Source organism: Pseudophryne corroboree, chromosome 4, assembly GCF_028390025.1.
Source record: "Pseudophryne corroboree isolate aPseCor3 chromosome 4, aPseCor3.hap2, whole genome shotgun sequence".
In the NCBI taxonomy this organism is placed as follows: domain Eukaryota; kingdom Metazoa; phylum Chordata; class Amphibia; order Anura; family Myobatrachidae; genus Pseudophryne; species Pseudophryne corroboree.
This window is the reverse complement of record NC_086447.1, coordinates 373285633-373306757: the sequence shown is the minus strand read 5'-3', so window position 1 is coordinate 373306757 and position 21125 is coordinate 373285633. Positions and strand designations below refer to the sequence as shown.

The 21125-nt window shown below is 47.8% G+C and overlaps 1 protein-coding gene across 10 annotated transcripts in view; it reads left to right on the top strand.

The window, feature by feature from the left end:
• Positions 1-21125, top strand: part of EIF4G1 (eukaryotic translation initiation factor 4 gamma 1) — a 214652-nt gene that overhangs the window by 161941 nt on the left and 31586 nt on the right. For all 10 annotated transcript variants that reach the window (XM_063916617.1, XM_063916616.1, XM_063916615.1 and 7 more), the window contains one exon: positions 476-673. In XM_063916617.1, coding sequence (XP_063772687.1) covers positions 476-673 — 198 coding nt within the window. The remainder of the gene's footprint in view (positions 1-475; positions 674-21125) is intronic.

Here is a 21125-nt window from a genome sequence, read left to right as displayed (position 1 = left end):
TTCCCCAATATCCCTTAGGGACTACGAGAAATGGATTTACCGGTAGTTAATTAAAATCCTAGTTTACCTTATTTTCTATTACATTGTCGTATTGTTCCAGAGAGGTCAATAAATCAGCCTGATATTCAGCAAGGGCCTCATGCACAGTACTCTAACCCTCACAAAGTAAATCTCCAAAATAAAAAAGCAAAAATACCTTTGTAGCCATTCTACATATATCCTAAAATGCTCTTTCCCCCCAGTAATGTCCCACATTTTCTTGATGTCATAAATACCTTATAGACTTCCATACATACCACTCAGTCCCCCAATTATATACCATATACCCCTCAGACTTCCCCAGGTGCAGCCATTTATCTGGGAGCACCAGTAAATCTCCCAATACGAATTGTTTACCCTCAATGTACAACGGTCTGTAAAATGCATTTTTATTAAAAAGATACAAAGCTGTACTAACTGTCATTTCTCTCTACAGGAGTTGTTCCGCAGAGTGCGTAGTATCCTCAACAAGCTAACCCCGCAGATGTTCCAGCAACTGATGAAGCAAGTCACAGACTTAGCCATAGACACAGAGGATCGGTTGAAGGGCGTCATTGACCTGATATTTGAAAAGGCCATCTCAGAGCCAAACTTCTCTGTTGCATATGCCAATATGTGCCGCTGCCTTATGGGGGTAAGAATAGCATGCAGTATTAGCTAGATTGTCCACTATTACAAGAAGCAGCAAAGCAAGCTAAATTAAAGAAAATATAAAACTATTGTAGATTCATTGGAAGGAAGAGGCCTTTGGAAGCTATGATTGAAGAATGTTAAGTCATGCTATATTTTATATTCAGTTTTGCTATTGTGTTAGGGTTGAGTTTTGAGTCGCGACTGGGTTTTCTCTTTCATCCATCTGGGGGACGCTGCGCCGTTACTTGTGGGTTAGAGGTGTGTGGTTGTGGAGTTTGGCACAGAACTATTAAGAACTGACTCCTCCCCCCTCTAACCCCTCCCATCTCCTTCCTGCCCAGCCAGCACCTCAGTTTTAGTTTTGTGCCTGTGGAGTACAGACAGATTTTTCTCTGAAGATTTTAGTTAGGTATTTTATTATTTTATCACTTGGAGTGCCTAGTCCCTGTATACAGGTGACAGGTGCTACTAGAGTGGGGTTAGCTAGAGTTCCCACTCTATTCTGCCGCTGGAGGCCACCACACTTCGGTCACTGGGGTTGGATTCCTGTTCCTAAGAAGTCGGCAGTGAGGAGGTACAGGATAGACCCAATCCGTCTCTGACAGTATTGGTCTATCCTTCCTATATATGTGTTTTTTTGACTGAAGAGAGAAAGGGGAAGAGAGTGGTGAGTCACTCCCCGGGGGATCGCTAGAGACTGCCCGCACACAGCCGCTGTATGTAGTGGTGCGCGGGAGCCGCTACCCGAACACAGCCGCTGTATATAGCGGTGTGCGGGAGCCACTGCCCGATCAGAGCCGCTGGATGTAGCAGTGAGCAGGAGATGCAGGCTTCCGGCTATAGCAGGGGGACGCGGCGCTTACTTCAAAAGGACGGATTCCCGCCCTGGACTGCCTCGCGCGCCCTCCCGGCCAGCGTCTGCAAAGCACCGGGCGCCATCTTCTTCGGAGACAGTACGAGGGGCGCTGTGCAGCACACACAGTTTGAAGGTCACCTAACAGCAAGTATACTTTGGGGGCATAGTGTTATTCTACACTTTTAATGAGAGTTAACAGATTTAATTTTTGCACAGTAAAAAAAAATTTCAATATAAATTACACAGTACTGTTCATTACTCTACTGAGCTTATAGTTCGTTTGCAGTGCATTAGTTTAAAAAAAATAAAAAATAAAGTTTAATTATGTCAATACGTCAGACGGATCTACAAAGAGGAAAGACATCCTCGGTGGTTGTTTTCCTGCTTACAATGTGGGTCAAGGCAAGCTAAGGGTAAAGCGGATGCTGATACCCTCTGTGCTTCATGCTCTGGTGCATCTGTGGTGATCCAACAGGGAGGTTCCGCGGATCAGTCTGTCTACTTGGGCCAGACATATCTGGTGTGGGCTCAAAATATGGGCAGATGTCTTGCTGATTTAATTCAATCCCAAAACAAGTTTGTAAACTCTGCCGGCAGTTCTTCTGCTACAAAACGGCCATAGCCGCTGCCCGCTATAACTTTCTGGGGGAGGAGTTGGAGTAATTCCCATTGGAGGTTCTGATTGACACAGCACATGTGCTGTCTGCATGCACCTAGAACAATGTTCAGGTGTAGTTTTTATGAAATGGGGAAGTAGACCCAGAGTGGGGCGAGATTTCGGTCTGGGAAGATGACTTTTCTACTAGCTCAGCTGTTAGATTGCTGATAGACTCCATCCGTCATCTTAATAACAGGGATATTTTAAAGGAGCCTGACTTAAGCCGGATTCTCGTTTCCAAGCCCCTAGGACATAAAAATTTCTATATCCTTTTACAGAGGGAGGATATGAGATTTTGGGAAACAGGCCAAAAGGTAGACGTTCCCATTTCAAATTTAGCAGGAACTACGGTTATTCCTTCTATACAGTCTGTGACGTTGAAAGATCCTACAGATAGGAAGATTGAAGCAATGCCTAAATCTGTTTTCTTTATCAGGTGTTTCTCTTCACCCACTTTTAGCTGGCGCTTGGGTCCTCAAGGCCGCGGATGACTGACTAGCACAGGTCATCTCTGGAAGGCAGTCTGACGATCCATCGGAAGCCATTCAATTAGCAGAACAGATTTCAGAAGGCTCTTACTTATGTGGGTGAGGCCTTGGTTGATCCTGCTGCGCTACAATCTCTCTTCAATTTCTGCCTTGACCGTGACAACAAGACGGTCTCTTTGGTCTCGGGTTTGGAATGCCGATTTTGACTCCAAACAGACCTTGTCGGCGGTACCCTTTGAAGGTGAGTTCTCTTTATGTCGGAATCAAAGAAGATTATCTCACATTCTACAGAAGGAACCCCTTTCTTCCAGTTGCTCCTCCGAAACCGAATTCTACAAGGTTTCGGTCCTTTCATATACAGGGGATAGCCACGAAGGGAGGCATTCAGAGGTAGACGTCAACCTGCCAACAAACCTACTGCATGACGGTTCACGATCCCCGGAGGGGTCAGTGACGGTTGAGACTCGGTTACTACAGTTCAAAGAAGGGTGGTTCCTGCCGAGACCAGATCGGTGGGTGACTGAGGTCATATCCAGAGAATATTTGTTAGATCACGAGGAACCAGTCCCATATCGGGTGTTCATCACTCATCTTTCAAATGGTCCCTTCAGACGTCGAACTCTTCATCATGCAACAGCCATTTTTCTTACGAAATGAAGTAATTCTTCTAGGTACCGCTCGGCAGAGAGGTCGGGGATTTTACTCGTGGACAAACTGGACGGTTCAGTTCAACCCAAAAGTTCAAGATGGAATCCATCCTCTCGATTATTGTCGCCAAGGAAACAGGGGGATATTTGGCCTAATTGGACATAAGACGCCTATCTGCTTGTTTCTATTTGGACGGGTCATCAATTTCTTCTGAGATTCGCTGTCGGCCTTGACATTTTCAGTTTCAGGCAGGGAATCGGCATTATTCTGTATTTGGGTAATCTGTTGTTCAAGGCAGGGTTGATTCTTCATCAGAACTTGCGTCTCGCTATGGAGTCTCTGCGGTCATTCGGATGAATAATATATTGTCTGAAATCGTCTTTGCTTCCTTCCCGGAAAATGATGTTTCTGGGACTTTTATTCGACACCAACAACCAGAAAAGTGGTTCTTCCTCAGGACAAGATTCAGGACATACAGTCCAGAATTCGAACACGGCTACATTTACCGGTGGTTTCGGTTCTCCGATGCATGCAAGTGAGACAAGATGGTGGCAACCTTCAAGGCAGTTCCATATGCCACGTTTCATACTCGACCCTTTCAGGCTCAGATTCTCAACTGCTGGACTCGGACAGGGCCTCATCTCGAATTACTGTTGGTCCGCGTGTCTGTACAGACTCGTCAGTCGCTTCGCTGGGGATTTCACAGATCCAATTTGACCAAAGTAGTTCCGTTCACAATTTGGTCTTGGGTGATGGTCACCACAAACACCGGCTTTAGAGGTTGGGGGGCGGTGTTTCAGACTCATCACTTTCAGGGACTCTGGACCAGTCAAGAGTTAAAGTTGCAGATCAGCATCTTGGAGTTAAGGACAATCCGGTATACACTACTTCGGATTCAAACCATGGTGCAGGGTCATCCAGTGTGGATTCAGTCCGACAGCGCCACGGCAGTTGCTTACATAAACAAGGAAGGAGGTACTCGAAGCTGATCCGCAATGAAAGAAGTCGCTCAGACTCTCACATGGGCGGAACATTGGTTCCTGGCCATATTCGCGCTTCATATTCCAGGAATCGAGAACTGGGAAGCGGATTTCTTAAGCAGTCACACGATGCATCCGGGAGAGTGGGAGTTTCACCAGGAGGTGTTTCTGACTCTAGTAGCCCGGTGGGGGTTGCCTGATGTAGATCTGATGGCGTCTCGCCTCAATAATAATCTTCCTCTCTACGGGTCGCGTACTCAGGACCCTCAAGCAATTCTAATCGATGCACTGACAGCACCGTGGCACTTTCAACTGGGATATGTGTTTCCACCATTTCCACTGATTCCACGTCTGCTTAAACGCATTCAGAAAGAAGGTCTCCCAATCATTTGGGTGGCCTCAGCTTGGCCACGCTGACAGTGGTACATTCTTCGTCACAATATGGTCGTCGAGGAACCATTCCGACTCCCTCTGAGTCTGGATCTTCTGATTCAAGAACCAGGTCACCACCCAGGTTGGGTCGGCTGGCTTTGACTGTTTGGTTCTTGAACCCAACATTTTAAGGGAAAAGGTTTTTTTTTTGGGTTTTTTTTTCTCGTCTTGTTGTGTAAACGATAATTCAGGCTAGAAAACCGGTGACTTCTAGAGTTACCACAGAGTGTGGCGTATTTACATTGATTGGTGTGAAAAGCGTGGTTTAACACCGGATTTGTTTCGTGTTCCTCGTCTGTTATACTTCCTTCAGGAGGGTCTCTAAGGGTCTGAGACTTCTTCACTGAAGGGTCAAGTTTCTGACTTATCGGTTCTTTCTTTCAAAAGAGACTGGCTATCTTTCCAGAAGTTCAGACGTTCCTTCAGGGAGTTCTTCGGATTCAGCCACCTTTTGTTCCTCTGGTTCCTCCCTGGGACTGTAACTTAGTCTTTACGGCTCTTCAGTATTCTCCATTTGAACCTTTGGAATCTGTAAAATTGCAGTATCTAACGTTCAAAAGTTGTCTTCCTATTGACAATTGCCTCCGCAGGACGAGTATCTGCATTGACAGCTCTTTCTTGCAGACCACCCTTGTTGATGTTTCATGATAGCCGGGTGGTTCTGCGAACAAAAACCTTCCTTCCTTACAAAGTTGTGTCAGCGTTTCATCTAAATTAGGACATTGTCCTTCCAGCGTTTACTCCTTCTCCTTCCGGGGAGGATTCCCATTTGGCTCTCTTAGATATGCTTAGGGCCTTACGGATTTATTTATCTTGTCCGGATCCTGTCTGTCGTACGGCTGCATTGTTAGTTTTTAATTGATGCACCCAAACGAGATGGGCCGGCTTCCAAGAACACAGTGGCTCGTTGGGTGATTTCGCCATAAAAACAGTTTTCTGATATTTCAGTTTCTGAATCGATTCCAGCTCATTCGAGTTGGAGCTTCTTGGGCTGCTCGCGGGAGTGCATCTATTGAGCAGCTATGTAGGGCGGCGACTTGGTCGCCTGTGCATACGTTTCAAAAAGGGTTTACCGTTTTTCATATTTTCAATTTGGAGACTGCCTCTGTTGGGCGTCAAATTTTACGGACGGCTATGCCGTCTACTTCTCCCTCCTCTCATTAGCTTGCTTTGGGAAATCCCACAAGTAACGGCGCAGCGTCCCCCAGATGGATGAAAGAGAAATAGGGATTTTTGTTTACTTACCGTAAAATCTTTCTCTGATTCCATCTGGGGGACGCTGCGATCCCTCCCATATGGTTGTCTGGTTTAACCAGTAAATTTTTTTGGTCTATCTCCTTTGGCTTGGCTAAACGTTAACTGAGGTGCTGGCTTGGCAGGAAGGAGATGGGAGGGGTTAGAGGGGGGAGGGGTCAGTTCTTAATAGTTCTGTGCCAAACTCCACAACCACACACCTCTAACCCACAAGTAACGGCGCAGCGTCCCCCAGATGGAATCAGAGAGAGATTTTACGGTAAGTAAACAAAAATCCCTTTTTTTTTTTTTTTTTTTTTTGGTAGGTACAAACTTCTGGGTGTGTTGGTGACTGCTGCCACTGGAGAGCAGTACTATTACCAAAACTGTATTACCTCCTGATTTGAGTTATGGGAGGTACACATGTAGCGATGTGTGCTTAAATTCTAAGCAATCTGACTAGATTGCAATGAAGCACGCATCTCTCCGTATGTATGCCCGATAGCAATGCGCAGCCTTGTGCGTCACTATCACGGACTGTAGATTGCTTACTTCACCGCTGGGTGAAGCGAGTGTCCACCCCCACCCACTCGCTCAGCACACATCATGTGTACCCTCCTTTAAACCTTCCATATTAAACCAAATGTGGTTATCTACTTTAAAAATTGATTTTATATGTTTTCATTTTGATTATGTGTAAATGTTTGAGTTAAGAAATACGATGTGTATGTTGTGTGATAAACAGCGTTTTGTTTACCAAATAACTGCGTTTCAGTTGTAGTGTTTAAGGGCTTATTCACTTGGTCTGCAAATTATTTACCCCCTTATCATTCTGTGTGGAGAATTCGGTTGTTTTGCCCTGCTGCAACTCCTGTGTTGAATGATTAAGAGCTATTCAGTTGTGTGTGCCTGCCGCTGGGTGCTCATAACTTCTGCTTGCATGTTCCTGAGGTGGTGAGCAGAAATCCGCCCAATGCTAGAATTTTGGGAACCCAAACTACCATTTGGGCAGCACACAGAGTAGTTTGCATGGGTTTAGCCGCTTTACATGGCTAATATATGTGCATTTGGGCACAACAATTAATGCGCACCTGTGGCGCTCGTGCCCCTCGGCAACAACAATTGAATATCACCCATCCATTTAGAAGGGAGCTGCGGGTGTGAGAAAACAATTGAACTATGCCTTATATGTCCCCTGCTGATTGCTCATGAATATTACAGTTCTGCCTTGGTCTGACATTGGAAGAGTTGGATTCTGAATTATGCTTCCATGAAGAATGCGATGTAGTGGAAGAAGCAGACATCGATGATTATTTGTGTTTTGAAGATTATTCTGAAAAACAGCAAGAGGGTCTTTGATTTAGTGCCTGAGATTCAGCAGGCACTATACATCCAGGACAACAAGGTGTCAGGGAAACGTCACCTAAAAGAAACAAAACCGTTTTTTTTTTTTCCCCCTTCTCTGCAATTAGAAAAGTTGCTTTGCACGGCATTGACCAAAGGGGAAGTTTCCGATTACACACAGATTACAGAATTTTACCTAATGAATAAGTCCAGTCTCAAGTCTATCTATGAAGCAACTGGTATCTTGCTGAGATGCATTGTAGACTCGTTTCTTTTTCATCCACTAGGGGTCACTGGAGTACTCTTGGGATATGGACGGCTTCCGAAAGGAACAGGGCACTGAATATTCAAATTCAGTAACACTCCTCCCCGAGTACCCCAGTGTTTTTTCTGTGCTCGTCGGAGCAACAGGGCTAGTGTGGCGCTGCCACACTTAGTGAATATTTTTTTTTTTTTTTTTTTTTACAACTTAAGACACATGCCTTCCCAGTTTCTACTAAAAACATGGGTCCGGGATTGTGCCGCTGCACGGAGCAGCGCATGGCGTGTCTGTCCTCACAAAGAGCACCCTCACTGCCACACGCAGCTCACTACCTGCTGCAGGACGGAGCTTACAGAAAGAAGCCCCGTCACAGCCATGAACTGCTGCAAGAGCTGGACGGAGCTTACAGAAAGAAGCCCCGTCGCAGCCATGAAGGAGTGATCAGCTAGCCCGTCGCAGCCATGAACGAGAGCTGGACGGAGCTTACAGGAAGAAGCCCCGTCGCAGCCCTGAACTGAACAGCTGGACGGAGCTTACAGATAGAAGCCCCGTTGCAGCCCTCCCTACAAGACAAGGTATGCTGGGGGGGACGGGGCGGTCAGCGCGCGCTGCCGCCCCGCTGTGTGGGGTCCGTTTTTATTACCGCCGCCCGCACCCGCCGCTAATACAGCGCCCGCCCCAGCCGCTCCGTCCGCGCTGTACGGACTTCAAAGCCAGGGAGACCGCCGCAGCATAGCGCTCTCTCTAGCGCCGCCGGAAGCCGCTACACGCCGCTCCAGCCAGCCGAACACTCGGCCGCTCTCCTCATGCCTCCCTGCAAGGTCAGCTTCCTGGCACCTGCTCCCCGCTGAGACACGGAGCACAGGGGTAGGGGGGGGACAAGCCACAGGCAGCGCTGCTGCAAGGGAGGATAAACTTATAATATGCTGCATGACAGGCTGCCACATTCATAGGTTATATTAATAACCTGACCAATAGAAGGATGTATTGTAACCTGACCTGTGATTATCACTGTATAGACTATTGAGCCTATATTAACACAGGAGGCATGTATTGTAACCTGATCTGGGATTATCAGTGTAAGCATGGCATGGGGGCCATTTTAACCATGCTTCCTGTTTCTTCCTGTTTATAATTCCAGAACGTTCCTGTCCTACAACACTACTCCACCGGAGGCGCAGGGGTGTTAGTGGGAATTTTTGCTTCAGGTTTTATATAGGCTGGCCAAGTGAATGCATTTCGGCCATATATATATATATATGTATATTGCACACCTTAAGTAACACTTTTACTGAGCGTGCAAGTGTCTGTCTTTGTTTATTGTGTGGTCTGTCTGCGTAATGAGTACGGCACCAGCAAAGACTACAAAAGGCGTTTTACTTCAATGTCTGTACATGAATCTACCACATGTTCCATATGTTTTGTAGGTTTCCACTCCGGAACCCGGTTTCATTCCTATGCTACGCAAATGTAATGGCTGGGTTGCAATTACAATTGGCCACCGTTCGACACGAGCGGCAAGATCCGAGTCTCGGAGAAGACCGCCAAATCTAACGGAGGAGTCTCAGCCGTTGCAAAAGTCCAACTTCACTTTGGGTAACAGGGTATTAATTTAATTGATCTTATACTTTAACCGTTTCTGCTATGTTGCGGTCTGACAATTCTATGCCAAACCTCACGGCGCTAAATAAGGGTGAGGAGGGCACATTAGACCAGCAGTCAGAAGTGCGTTTTTTTGACAGCCCAGACATTGATAATGACCAGTGCGTCAGTCTCTGAAGTTTACAGAGACTAAGGAGCAATGGGGTTCTTATTTAGGATATCTTAATAAGATGTTAGTAGAAACACAAAATAACCGAATAACCGGATCTATACCTCACAAATTTAATTCTATTTACCCGTTTCCACACAGTGACATCTACATTGGAGAATCCGCCATTGGTGGATTCGTCTGTGTCAGACCTTATAAAGACCCTTCAGACGTAAGATAGATTTGGGTCACTAAGGCGCTCTTTGTATGGAAACAATGACGATCACGTTATACTTATCGTTAATCAAATCTGAGAAGGCTGCTGAGTAGCTATGTACAGCTTCTGCTGCAGGCTGTTAGCTCGCTTCTCGCCTTTCATCGTCGCTAGTTACAGCACGACAGGTTCTCTGGCTGCGTTCTTGGCAAGCGGAGTCAGAGGTCAAAAGAATACGGTGGCCAGAAGTTGTTTGGTCCTAAAATTGACAAAGGCATTTCTCAGGCCAAGGCGGAGGGGGGAGAGTCTAGTTTCCTGCCATTGCCTCCACCGGTACCAAGACGGAAATACTCTGGTCCGGCGTTCACTTTATACTTCAGTCCTGTCAAGGCTGTGGTACAGCCACGCCTTGCAACACCAGGGCGCTAAAATCATCAACAAGCCAGTGGCTTGACGGGCTCCCAGGCCATATTGGATTTCCAATTGTGGGAGCGCGCCTTCAGACATTACATTTGCCGGGATTCCAGACATCCACTGATGGATGTATCCGCAATTTAGTGTTAAAAGAAAGCTGTCTTCCGCCACTGCGTTTTTTCAAAACTGGACTGTCTCTGTCGGACGACAAGAAGGCGTTTTGGCAGATTGCCATTCAGTCTCTGCTGGATTCAGCAGTTTTTAATTCCAGCCTGGTACACCAACAAGGTCAGGGTTATTATTCCCGTCTGTTTGTGGTACCGATTTCGGAGGGCTCAGTCAGTCTCAATCAGTAAGTCACTTACTACAGATTGAAGATGGAATTTCTGCGGTCAGTATTTGCAGATTTGAAGCTACAAGATTGCATGATTGCGCTTGATTTCAAGGATGCGTACTTACACATTCCGATTTGGTCACCTCATCAGAGGTTCTTGCGTTTTGCAATACGCCACACAGGCTCTACCGTTTGGCCTCTCGTCAGCGCCTCGGGTATTCACCAGAGTGATGTCTGTGATAGCTCATCTCAGATCCCTGGCAGTGACTATCGTTCCGTACTTAGACTATCTGCTCATGAAAGCTCCGTCTCAACAGATGCTCCTCCAACTTGCGCTGCTAAACATACACCCCGGTTGGAGTGTCAATTTCAAGAAATCGCATCTAATTCCGTCTCAACTACTTCAATTCCTAGGTATGATTCTCGATACGGTAAATCAAAGAATTTTCCCTACTACAACAGAAAGTACAGATTATTCATCTGGTACAATAAGTGCTCAAGCCACGCACACTCTCGGTACATTTGTGTATTCGCCTATTAGGAACAATGGTGGTGGCTTTCGAAGCGCTTCAGTTCGGAAGTTTTCCCTCCCGTCCATTTCAACAATAGTGGTCGCCTCGCATCTGCATATTTCCCACAGGGTGAGGTTGTCGGCAAGGGCGAGGGTGTCTCTACTCTGGGGCTCAGAGGTTGGGGAGCTGTAGTTCAAAATTGTCAGCGACTGGGTCTCTGGGCGGATCACGACAAATTGCTGTCTAAAAATGTACTGGAACTATTTACAATGCACTACGACAAGCATTACACATGCTTCCCTCTCAGACTGTCCAAGTGCAGTCAGACAACGCGACGGCAGTCGCATACATCAACAAACAAGGAGGAACGAGAAGCCGCATGGCAATGCGGGAAGTAGCTCGAATCCTCAATTGGCCAAAATACCACCAGGTGATATTGTCGGCAGGGTTCATTCCGGGAGTGGACAACTGGGAGGCGGATTATCTCAGCCGTCGGAATTTTCATCCAGGAGAATGGCCATTAAATCCAGAGGTGTTTCAAAGGTTGGTCCACAGGTGGGGTTATCCTCAGGTGGACCTGATGGCATCTCGCCACAATTACAAACGCCCCAGTATGTGTCCAGAACGAGAGATCCAAGGGCAGTGGCGGTGGATGCTCTCACAATCGCGTGGCCGTACAGCCTCGTGTATCTGTTTCCACCGTTTTTCGCTGCTCTCTCAGTTGCTAAAACGGATCAAAAGAGAGTCCGTCACAGTCATACTAGTGATGCCGCATTGGTCTCGGAGAGCTTGGTTCTCGGATCTCCGCGGACTACTCGCATACGATCCTTGGACGCTCCTACTACGTTGAGACCTGTTACAACAGGGTCCGTTCTTTTACCCCGATTTAGCGCGGCTGCGTTTGACGGGGTGGCTGTTGAGACCGCCCTCTTAAGAAAAGTGGGCATTACAGTATCGGTTATACCAACCAGGTTACGAGCTTGGAAGCCGGTTACGGCAGCTCATTATTACAGAATTTGGAGTGCCTATATAGGTTGGTGTGAAGCTAGGGAGTTTCCGACATTATCTTTCAAGTTATCCCGTCTTTTGTTATTTCTACAGACGGGTTAGATGGAGGACTGCATTTATCTACACTAAAGGTGCAGGTATCTGCGTTGTCAGTTTATTTTCAAAGACATTGGCTCTATTGCCGTCTGTACACACTTTTCTACAAGGTGTCCTCAGAGTACTGCCTCCATTCATTCCACCTACAGCGCCATGGAACTTGAATCTGGTTTTAGATTTCTTACAGTCTTCATATTTTGAACCCTTACAGCAAGTGGATATAAAGTTTCTCACTTGGAAAACAATTTTTCTTCTAGCCTTAGCTTCGACAAGGCGTGTTTCAGATTTGGGTTCTTTGTCATGCAAGCCACCGTGTTTGGTGTTTCATAATGACAGAGCGGAACTTCAAACGAATCCCGCTTTCTTACCAAAGGTAGTGTCATCTTTTCACATCAATCATCCAATAGTAGTTCCTGTGTTGACAGCACATTCTGGAACTCTGGATGTGGTACGCGCATTACGCGTTTATGTATCCCGAACGTCTACAGGTCGTAAGACGGATACGTTGTTTTCTATGATGCGGCCAAGATGGGTTGGCCAGTTTCTAAGCAGACCTTATCCAGATGGATAAAACTGACCATTCGTCAGGCTTGCCTTAATGCTAGGTTACAGCCGCATACATCAGTAACAGCTCATTCCACACGTTCTGTGGGAACTTCATGGGCAGCTGGTCGTGGAGCTTCTACGACGCAGCTTTGCCGTGCGGCTACATGGTCTTCAGTGCACACGTTTGTGCGCTTTTACAAGTTTGATACGTTTTGCGGCATCGGCATCTAGCTTTGGCCGCCTAGTGTTACAGGTGTCAAACAGCTCTCCCGCCCATGGGGGAAGCTTTGGTACGTCCCAAGAGTACTCCAGTGACCCCTAGTGGATGAAAAAGAAAATAGGATTTTGGTACTTACCAGGTAAATCATTTTCTTTGAATCCATAGGGGGCACTGGACGCCCACCCAGAGCAGTTTTACCTGGGTTGTAGTAAGCTCAGGGGATCTTATGGTAACACATTTTCACCGACTGGTTCAAATTTTCTAGTTCTATCGGTTATGGTGTCAACTGTTTAGTTGTCGGTTACGTTATGTGTCAACTTTATGGTTGTCCGTTATGTTATCGGTAATTCTCCATTGTCAACCTCTCTATCGTTCCTGTTCGGCTCAGTAAAAAACACTGAGGTACTCGGAGTATGGAGGGGAGGAGTGTTACTGAATTTGAATATTCAGTGCCCTGTTCCTTTCGGAAGCCGTCCATATCCCAAGAGTACTCCAGTGCCCCCTATGGATTCAAAGAAAAGGATTTACCTGGTAAGTACCAAAATCCTATTTTTTGGTCTTGCTAGTAGTGGAGAATGGTTGGAGAAACTCTTACTAGGTTTGCAGCCAGAGGTGTCTAAATGTAAATTAGGTTGGCCTGAGAATTGCTTGGTATTTATGCTGCACGAGGGTCTGACGGCTGTCCGAAAACCTGTCTAATTGGCTCCCAATTTGGTACTGTCATTTTGCCGTCATTCAAAAAGTGCGCTTTGTACTGAAGCTGCCCAATGTCTGCCAGCAAGAGAATTTGGGATTAAGAGGATAGTTTCGAAACAAAATGATTCTTGTGCAGTCTGCTGTACATTATCCATTTTTGGTATTGTGTGGGGTGGGATCAATCTAGTCATTAGCATCATTTAGGGACAAATCGTGTAGTGTGCATCCAACTCAAGTCCGTAGTTATGGAGGTAAGGTGATCGGTGTCCTAATTTTCTGGATGTCGCTAATACCTTTTAAGATCTGTCATAAGGATATTTTGATTACAGAAAATGGAATGATTTTCTTGTCCTGTATAATGCCTCCAAAAGGGCTTGGGACTGCTTCCAAACAATTGCTAGTTGTTCAAATCTTTTACGAACTTGTACAGTTTTGGGCAAAAGGTGTGGCACCGTGCAGCAGAGAGGTGCCCTTCGTATAGGGCAGTTTTGGGAGGTGTCATAGCATGAAGGAAAATACTGGAATTTTCTCTGACGTCCTAAGTGGATGCTGGGGACTCCGTCAGGACCATGGGGAATAGCGGCTCCGCAGGAGACAGGGCACAAAAGTAAAAGCTTTAGGATCAGGTGGTGTGCACTGGCTCCTCCCCCTATGACCCTCCTCCAAGCCTCAGTTAGGTTTTTGTGCCCGGCCGAGAAGGGTGCAATCTAGGTGGCTCTCCTAAAGAGCTGCTTAGAGTAAAAGTTTTATTAGGTTTGTTATTTTCAGTGAGTCCTGCTGGCAACAGGCTCACTGCAACGAGGGACTTAGGGGAGAAGAAGTGAACTCACCTGCGTGCAGGATGGATTGGCTTCTTAGGGCTACTGGACACTAGCTCCAGAGGGACGATCACAGGTACAGCCTGGATGGGTCACCGGAGCCGCGCCGCTGACCCCCTTGCAGATGCTGAAGAGAGAAGAGGTCCAGAAATCGGCGGCTGAAGACTTCTCAGTCTTCATGAGGTAGCGCACAGCACTGCAGCTGTGCGCCATTGCTCTCAGCACACTTCACACCAACGGTCACTGAGGGTGCAGGGCGCTGGGGGGGGCGCCCTGGGCAGCAATGAAAGTACCTATACTGGCTAAAAATACATCACATATAGCCTCTGGGGCTATATGGATGTATTTAACCCCTGCCAGGTTGTCAGAAAAACGGGAGAAGAAGCCCGCCGAAAAGGGGGCGGGGCCTATTCTCCTCAGCACACAGCGCCATTTTCCCTCACAGAACTGCTGGAGGGAAGGCTCCCAGGCTCTCCCCTGCACTGCACTACAGAAACAGGGTTAAAACAGAGAGGGGGGGCACTTATTTGGCGATATGATTATATATTAAGATGCTATAAGGGAAAACACTTATATAAAGGTTGTCCCTGTATAATTATAGCGTTTTGGTGTGTGCTGGCAAACTCTCCCTCTGTCTCCCCAAAAGCATTCCGTGTGTGTGTGCTGTGTGTCGGTACGTGTGTGTCGACATGTATGAGGACGATGTTGGTGAGGAGGCGGAGCAATTGCCTGTAATGGTGATGTCACTCTCTAGGGAGTCGACACCGGAATGGATGGCTTATTTAGGGAATTACGTGATAATGTCAACACGCTGCAAGGTCGGTTGACAACATGAGACGGCCGGCAAACAAATTAGTACCTGTCCAGGCGTCTCAAACACCGTCAGGGGCTTTAAAACGCCCATTTACCTCAGTCGGTCGACACAGACACGGACACTGACTCCAGTGTCGACGGTGAAGAAACAAACGTATTTTCCTTTAGGGCCACACGTTACATGTTAAGGGCAATGAAGGAGGTGTTACATATTTCTGATACTACAAGTACCACAAAAAAGGGTATTATGTGGGGTGTGAAAAAACTACCTGTAGTTTTTCCTGAATCAGATAAATTAAATGAAGGCGCTCACACGCTTATCACAAGTGGCGTTACCGTCTCCAGATACGGCCGCCCTCAAGGAGCCAGCTGATAGGAGGCTGGAAAATATCCTAAAAAGTATATACACACATACTGGTGTTATACTGCGACCAGCGATCGCCTCAGCCTGGATGTGCAGCGCTGGGGTGGCTTAGTCGGATTCCCTGACTGAAAATATTGATACCCTTGACAGGGACAGTATTTTATTGACTATAGAGCATTTAAAGGATGCATTTCTATATATGCGAGATGCACAGAGGGATATTTGCACTCTGGCATCAAGAGTAAGTGCGATGTCCATATCTGCCAGAAGATGTTTATGGACACAACAGTGGTCAGGTGATGCGGATTCCAAACGGCACATGGAAGTATTGCCGTATAAAGGGGAGGAGTTATTTGGGGTCGGTCCATCGGACCTGGTGGCCACGGCAACAGCTGGAAAATCCACCTTTTTTACCCCAAGTCACATCTCAGCAGAAAAAGACACCGTCTTTTCAGCCTCAGTCCTTTCGTCCCCATAAGGGCAAGCGAGCAAAAGGCCAGTCATATCTGCCCAGGGATAGAGGAAAGGGAAGAAGACTGCAGCAGGCAGCCCATTCCCAGGAACAGAAGCCCTCCACCGCTTCTACCAAGTCCTCAGCATGACGCTGGGGCCGTACAAGCGGACTCAGGTGCGGTGGGGGGTCGTCTCAAGAGTTTCAGCACGCAGTGGGCTCACTCGCAAGTGGACCCCTGGAGCCTACAAGTAGTATCCCAGGGGTACAGATTGGAAATTCGAGACGTCTCCCCCTCGCAGGTTCCTGAAGTCTGCTTTACCAACGTCTCCCTCCGACAGGGAGGCAGTATTGGAAACAATTCACAAGCTGTATTCCCAGCAGGTGATAATCAAAGTACCCCTCCTACAACAAGGAAAGGAGTATTATTCCACACTATATCGTGGTACTGAAGCCAGACGGCTCGGTGAGACCTATTCTAAATCTGAAATATTTGAACACTTACATACAAAGGTTCAAATCAAGATGGAGTCACTCAGAGCAGTGATAGCGAACCAGGAAGAAGGGGACTATATGGTGTCCCTGGACATCAGGGATGCTTACCTCCATGTCCCAATTTGCCCTTCTCACCAAGGGTACCTCAGGTTCGTGGTACAAAACTGTCACTATCAGTTTCAGACGCTGCCGTTTGGATTGTCCACGGCACCCCGGGTCTTTACCAAGGTAATGACCGAAATGATGATTCTTCTTCAAAGAAAATGGACGATCTCCTGATAAGGGCAAGGTCCAGAGAACAGTTGGAGGTCGGAGTAGCACTATCTCAAGTAGTTCTACGACAGCATGGGTGGATTCTAAATATTCCAAAATCGCAGCTGTTTCCGACGACACGTCTGCTGTTCCTAGGGATGATTCTGGACACAGTCCAGAAAAGGGTGTTTCTCCCGGAGAAGAAAGCCAGGGAGTTATCCGAGCTAGTCAGGAACCTCCTAAAACCAGGAAAAGTGTCAGTGCATCATTGCACAAGGGTCCTGGGAAAAATGGTAGCTTCTTACGAAGCGATTCCATTCGGCAGATTTCACGCAAGAACTTTTCAGTGGGATCTGCTGGAAAAATGGTCCGGATCGCATTTTCAGATGCATCAGCGGATAACCCTGTCTCCAAGGACAAGGGTGTTTCTTCTGCGGTGGCTGCAGAGTGCTCATCTATTAAAGGGCCGCAGATTCGGCATTCAGGACTGGGTCCTGGTGACCACGGATGCCAGCCTGAGAGGCTGGGGAGCAGTCACACAGGGAAAAAATTTCCAGGGAGTGTGATATAGTCTGGAGACTTCTCTCCACATAAATATACTGGAGCTATGGGCAATTTACAATGCTCTAAGCTTAGCAAGACCTCTGCTTCAAGGTCAGCCGGTATTGATCCAGTGGGACAACATCACGACAGTCGCCCACGTAAACAGACAGGGCGGCACAAGAAGCAGGAGGGCAATGGCAGAAACTGCAAGGATTCTTCGCTGGGCGGAAAATCATGTGATAACACTGTCAGCAGTGTTCATTCCGGGAGTGGAAAACTGGGAAGCAGACTTCCTCAGCAGGCACGACCTCCACCCGGGAGAGTGGGGACTTCATCGGGAAGTCTTCCACATGATTGTGAACCGTTGGGAAAGACCAAAGGTGGACATGATGGCGTCCCGCCTGAACAAAAAACTGGACAGGTATTGCGCCAGGTCAAGAGACCCTCAGGCAATAGCTGTGGACGTTCTGGTAACACCGTGGGTGTACCAGTCGGTGTATGTGTTCCCTCATCTGCTTCTCATACCCAAGGTACTGAGAATTATAAGACGTAGAGGAGTAAGAACTATACTCGTGGCTCCGGATTGGCCAAGAAGGACTTGGTACCCGGAACTTCAAGAAATGCTCACAGAGGACTCATGGCCTCTGCCGCTAAGAAGGGACTTGCTTCAGCAAGTACCATGTCTGTTCCAAGACTTACCGCGGCTGCGTTTGACGGCATGGCGGTGGAACGCCGGATCCTAAGGGAAAAAGGCATTCCGGAAGAGGTCATTCCTACCCTGGTCAAAGCCAGGAAGGAGGTGACCGCACAACATTATCACCACATGTGGCGAAAATATGTTGCATGGTGTGAGGCCAGGAAGGCCCCACGAAGAAAATTCAACTCGGTCGATTCCTGCATTTCCTGCAAACAGGAGTGTCTATGGGCCTCAAATTGGGGTCCATTAGGGTTCAAATTTCGGCCCTGTAAATTTTCTTCCAGAAAAGATTGGCTTCAGTTCCTGAAGTCCAGAAGTTTGTCAAGGGAGTACTGCATATACAACCCCCTTTTGTGCCTCCAGTGGCACTGTGGGATCTCAACGTAGTTCTGGGATTCCTCAAATCACATTGGTTTAAACCGCTCAAATCTGTGGATTTGAAATATCTCACATGGAAAGTGACCATACTGTTGGCCCTGGCCTCGGCCAGGCGAGTGTCAGAATTGGCGGCTTTGTCTCACAAAGCCCATATCTGATTGTCCATTCGGACAGGGCAGAGCTGCGGACTCGTCCCCAGTTTCTCCCTAAGGTGGTGTCAGCGTTTCACCTGCACCAGCTTATTGTGGTACCTGCGGCTACTAGGGACTTGGAGGACTCCAAGTTGCTGGATGTTGTCAGGGCCCTGAAAATATAGGTTCCAGGACGGCTGGAGTCAGGAAAACTGACTTGCTGTTATCCTGTAGGCACCCAAAAAACTGGGTGCTCTTGCTTCTAAGCAGACGATTGCTAGTTGGATGTGTAGTACAATTCAGCTTGCACATTCTGTGGCAGGCCTGCCACAGCCAAAATATGTAAATGCCCATTCCACAAGGAAGGTGGGCTCATCTTGGGCGGCTGCCCGAGGGGTCTCGGCTTTACAACTTTGCCGAGCTGCTACTTGGTCAGGGGCACACCCTGGCTGAGGAGGACCTGGAGTTCTCTCATTCGGTGCTGCAGAGTCATCCGCACTCTCCCGCCCGTTTGGGAGCTTTGGTATAATCCCCATGGTCCTGACGGAGTCCCCAGCATCCACTTAGGACGTCAGAGAAAATAAGAATTTACTTACCGATAATTCTATTTCTCGTAGTCCGTAGTGGATGCTGGGCGCCCATCCCAAGTGCGGATTGTCTGCAATACTTGTACATAGTTATTGTTACAAAAATCGGGTTATTATTGTTGTGAGCCATCTTTTCAGAGGCTCCGCTGTTATCATGCTGTTAACTGGGTTCAGATCACAGGTTGTACAGTGTGATTGGTGTGGCTGGTATGAGTCTTACCCGGGATTCAAAATCCTTCCTTATTGTGTACGCTCGTCCGGGCACAGTATCCTAACTGAGGCTTGGAGGAGGGTCATAGGGGGAGGAGCCAGTGCACACCACCTGATCCTAAAGCTTTTACTTTTGTGCCCTGTCTCCTGCGGAGCCGCTATTCCCCATGGTCCTGACGGAGTCCCCAGCATCCACTACGGACTACGAGAAATAGAATTATCGGTAAGTAAATTCTTATTTTTTTTCATTCATATTAAATTATTTGCACGGAATCTATTGACAGATACCCTGCACCCATCTATTTATGTTTTAGGGGTCTATTTACTATGCCTTGAATGAAGATAAATCCAACGGAGATAAAGTAGATAAAGTACCAGCCAATCGGCTCCTAACTGCCATGTCACAGGCTGGGTTTGAAAAATAACAGGAGCCGATTGGCTGGGACTTGACCTACGTCTGATTTTTCTCTAACGTCCTAAGTGGATGCTGGGGACTCCGTAAGGACCATGGGGATTAGCGGCTCCGCAGGAGACTGGGCACAACTAAAGAAAGCTTTAGGACTACCTGGTGTGCACTGGCTCCTCCCACTAAGACCCTCCTCCAGACCTCAGTTAGATTCTAGTGCCCGGCTGAGCTGGATGCACACTAGGGGCTCTCCTGAGCTCCTAGAAAGAAAGTATATTTAGGTTTTTTATTTTACAGTGAGATCTGCTGGCAACAGACTCACTGCAGCGAGGGACTAAGGGGAGAAGAAGCGAACCTACCTAACAGGTGGTAGTTTGGGCTTCTTAGGCTACTGGACACCATTAGCTCCAGAGGGATCGACCGCAGGACCCGACCTTGGTGTTCGTTCCCGGAGCCGCGCCGCCGTCCCCCTTACAGAGCAAGAGGAGGTCCGGAAAATCGGCGGCAGAAGACTTCGGTCTTCACCAAGGTAGCGCACAGCACTGCATCTGTGCGCCATTGCTCCTCATGTACACCTCACACTCCGGTCACTGATGGGTGCAGGGCGCTGGGGGGGGGGGGGGGGGCGGCGCCCTGAGGGCAATATATGACACCTTGGCTGGCAAATCTACATCATATATAGTCCTAGAGGCTATATAGATGTATAATTACCCCTGCCAGTATTCCAGAAAAAGCGGGAGAAAGTCCGCCGAAAAAGGGGCGGGGCCATCTCCCACACTGGCGCCATTTTTTCTTCACAGTGCAGCTGGAAGACAGCTCCCCAGGCTCTCCCCTGTAGTTTTCAGGCTCAAAGGGTTAAAAAGAGAGGGGGGGGGGGGGGGCACTAAATTTAGGCGCAATATATGTATACAAGCAGCTATTGGGGGGAAAAATCACTCAGTTATAGTGTTAATCCCTGCATTATATAGCGCTCTGGTGTGTGCTGGCATACTCTCTCTCTGTCCCCCCAAAGGACTTTGTGGGGTCCTGTCCTCAGTCAGAGCATTCCCTGTGTGTGTGCGCGGTGTGTCGGTACGGCTGTGTCGACATGTTGGATGAGGAAGGTTACGTGGAGGCGGAGCAGAGGCCGATAAATGGGATGTCGCCCCCTGTGGGGCCGACACCAGAGTGGATGGATAGGTGGAAGGTATTAACCGACAATGTCAACTCCTTACATAAAAGGCTGGATGACGTAGCAGCTGTGGGACAGCCGGCTTCTCAGCCCGCGCCTGCCCAGGCGTCTCAAGGGCCATCAGGGGCTCAAAAAACGCCCGTTACCTCAGATGGCAGACACAGATGTCGACACGGAGTCTGACTCCAGTGTCGACGAGGTTGAGACATATACACAATCCACTAGGAACATCCGTTACATGATCTCTGCAATGAAAAATGTGTTACGCATTTCTGACATGAACCCAAGTACCACATAAAAGGGGTTTTATTTTTGGGGAGAAAAAGCAGCCAGTGTTTTGTTCCCCCATCAGATGAATGAATGAAGTGTGTAAAGAAGCGTGGGTTCCCCCGATAAGAAACTGGTAATTTCTAAACAGTTACTGATGGCGTACCCTTTACCGCCAG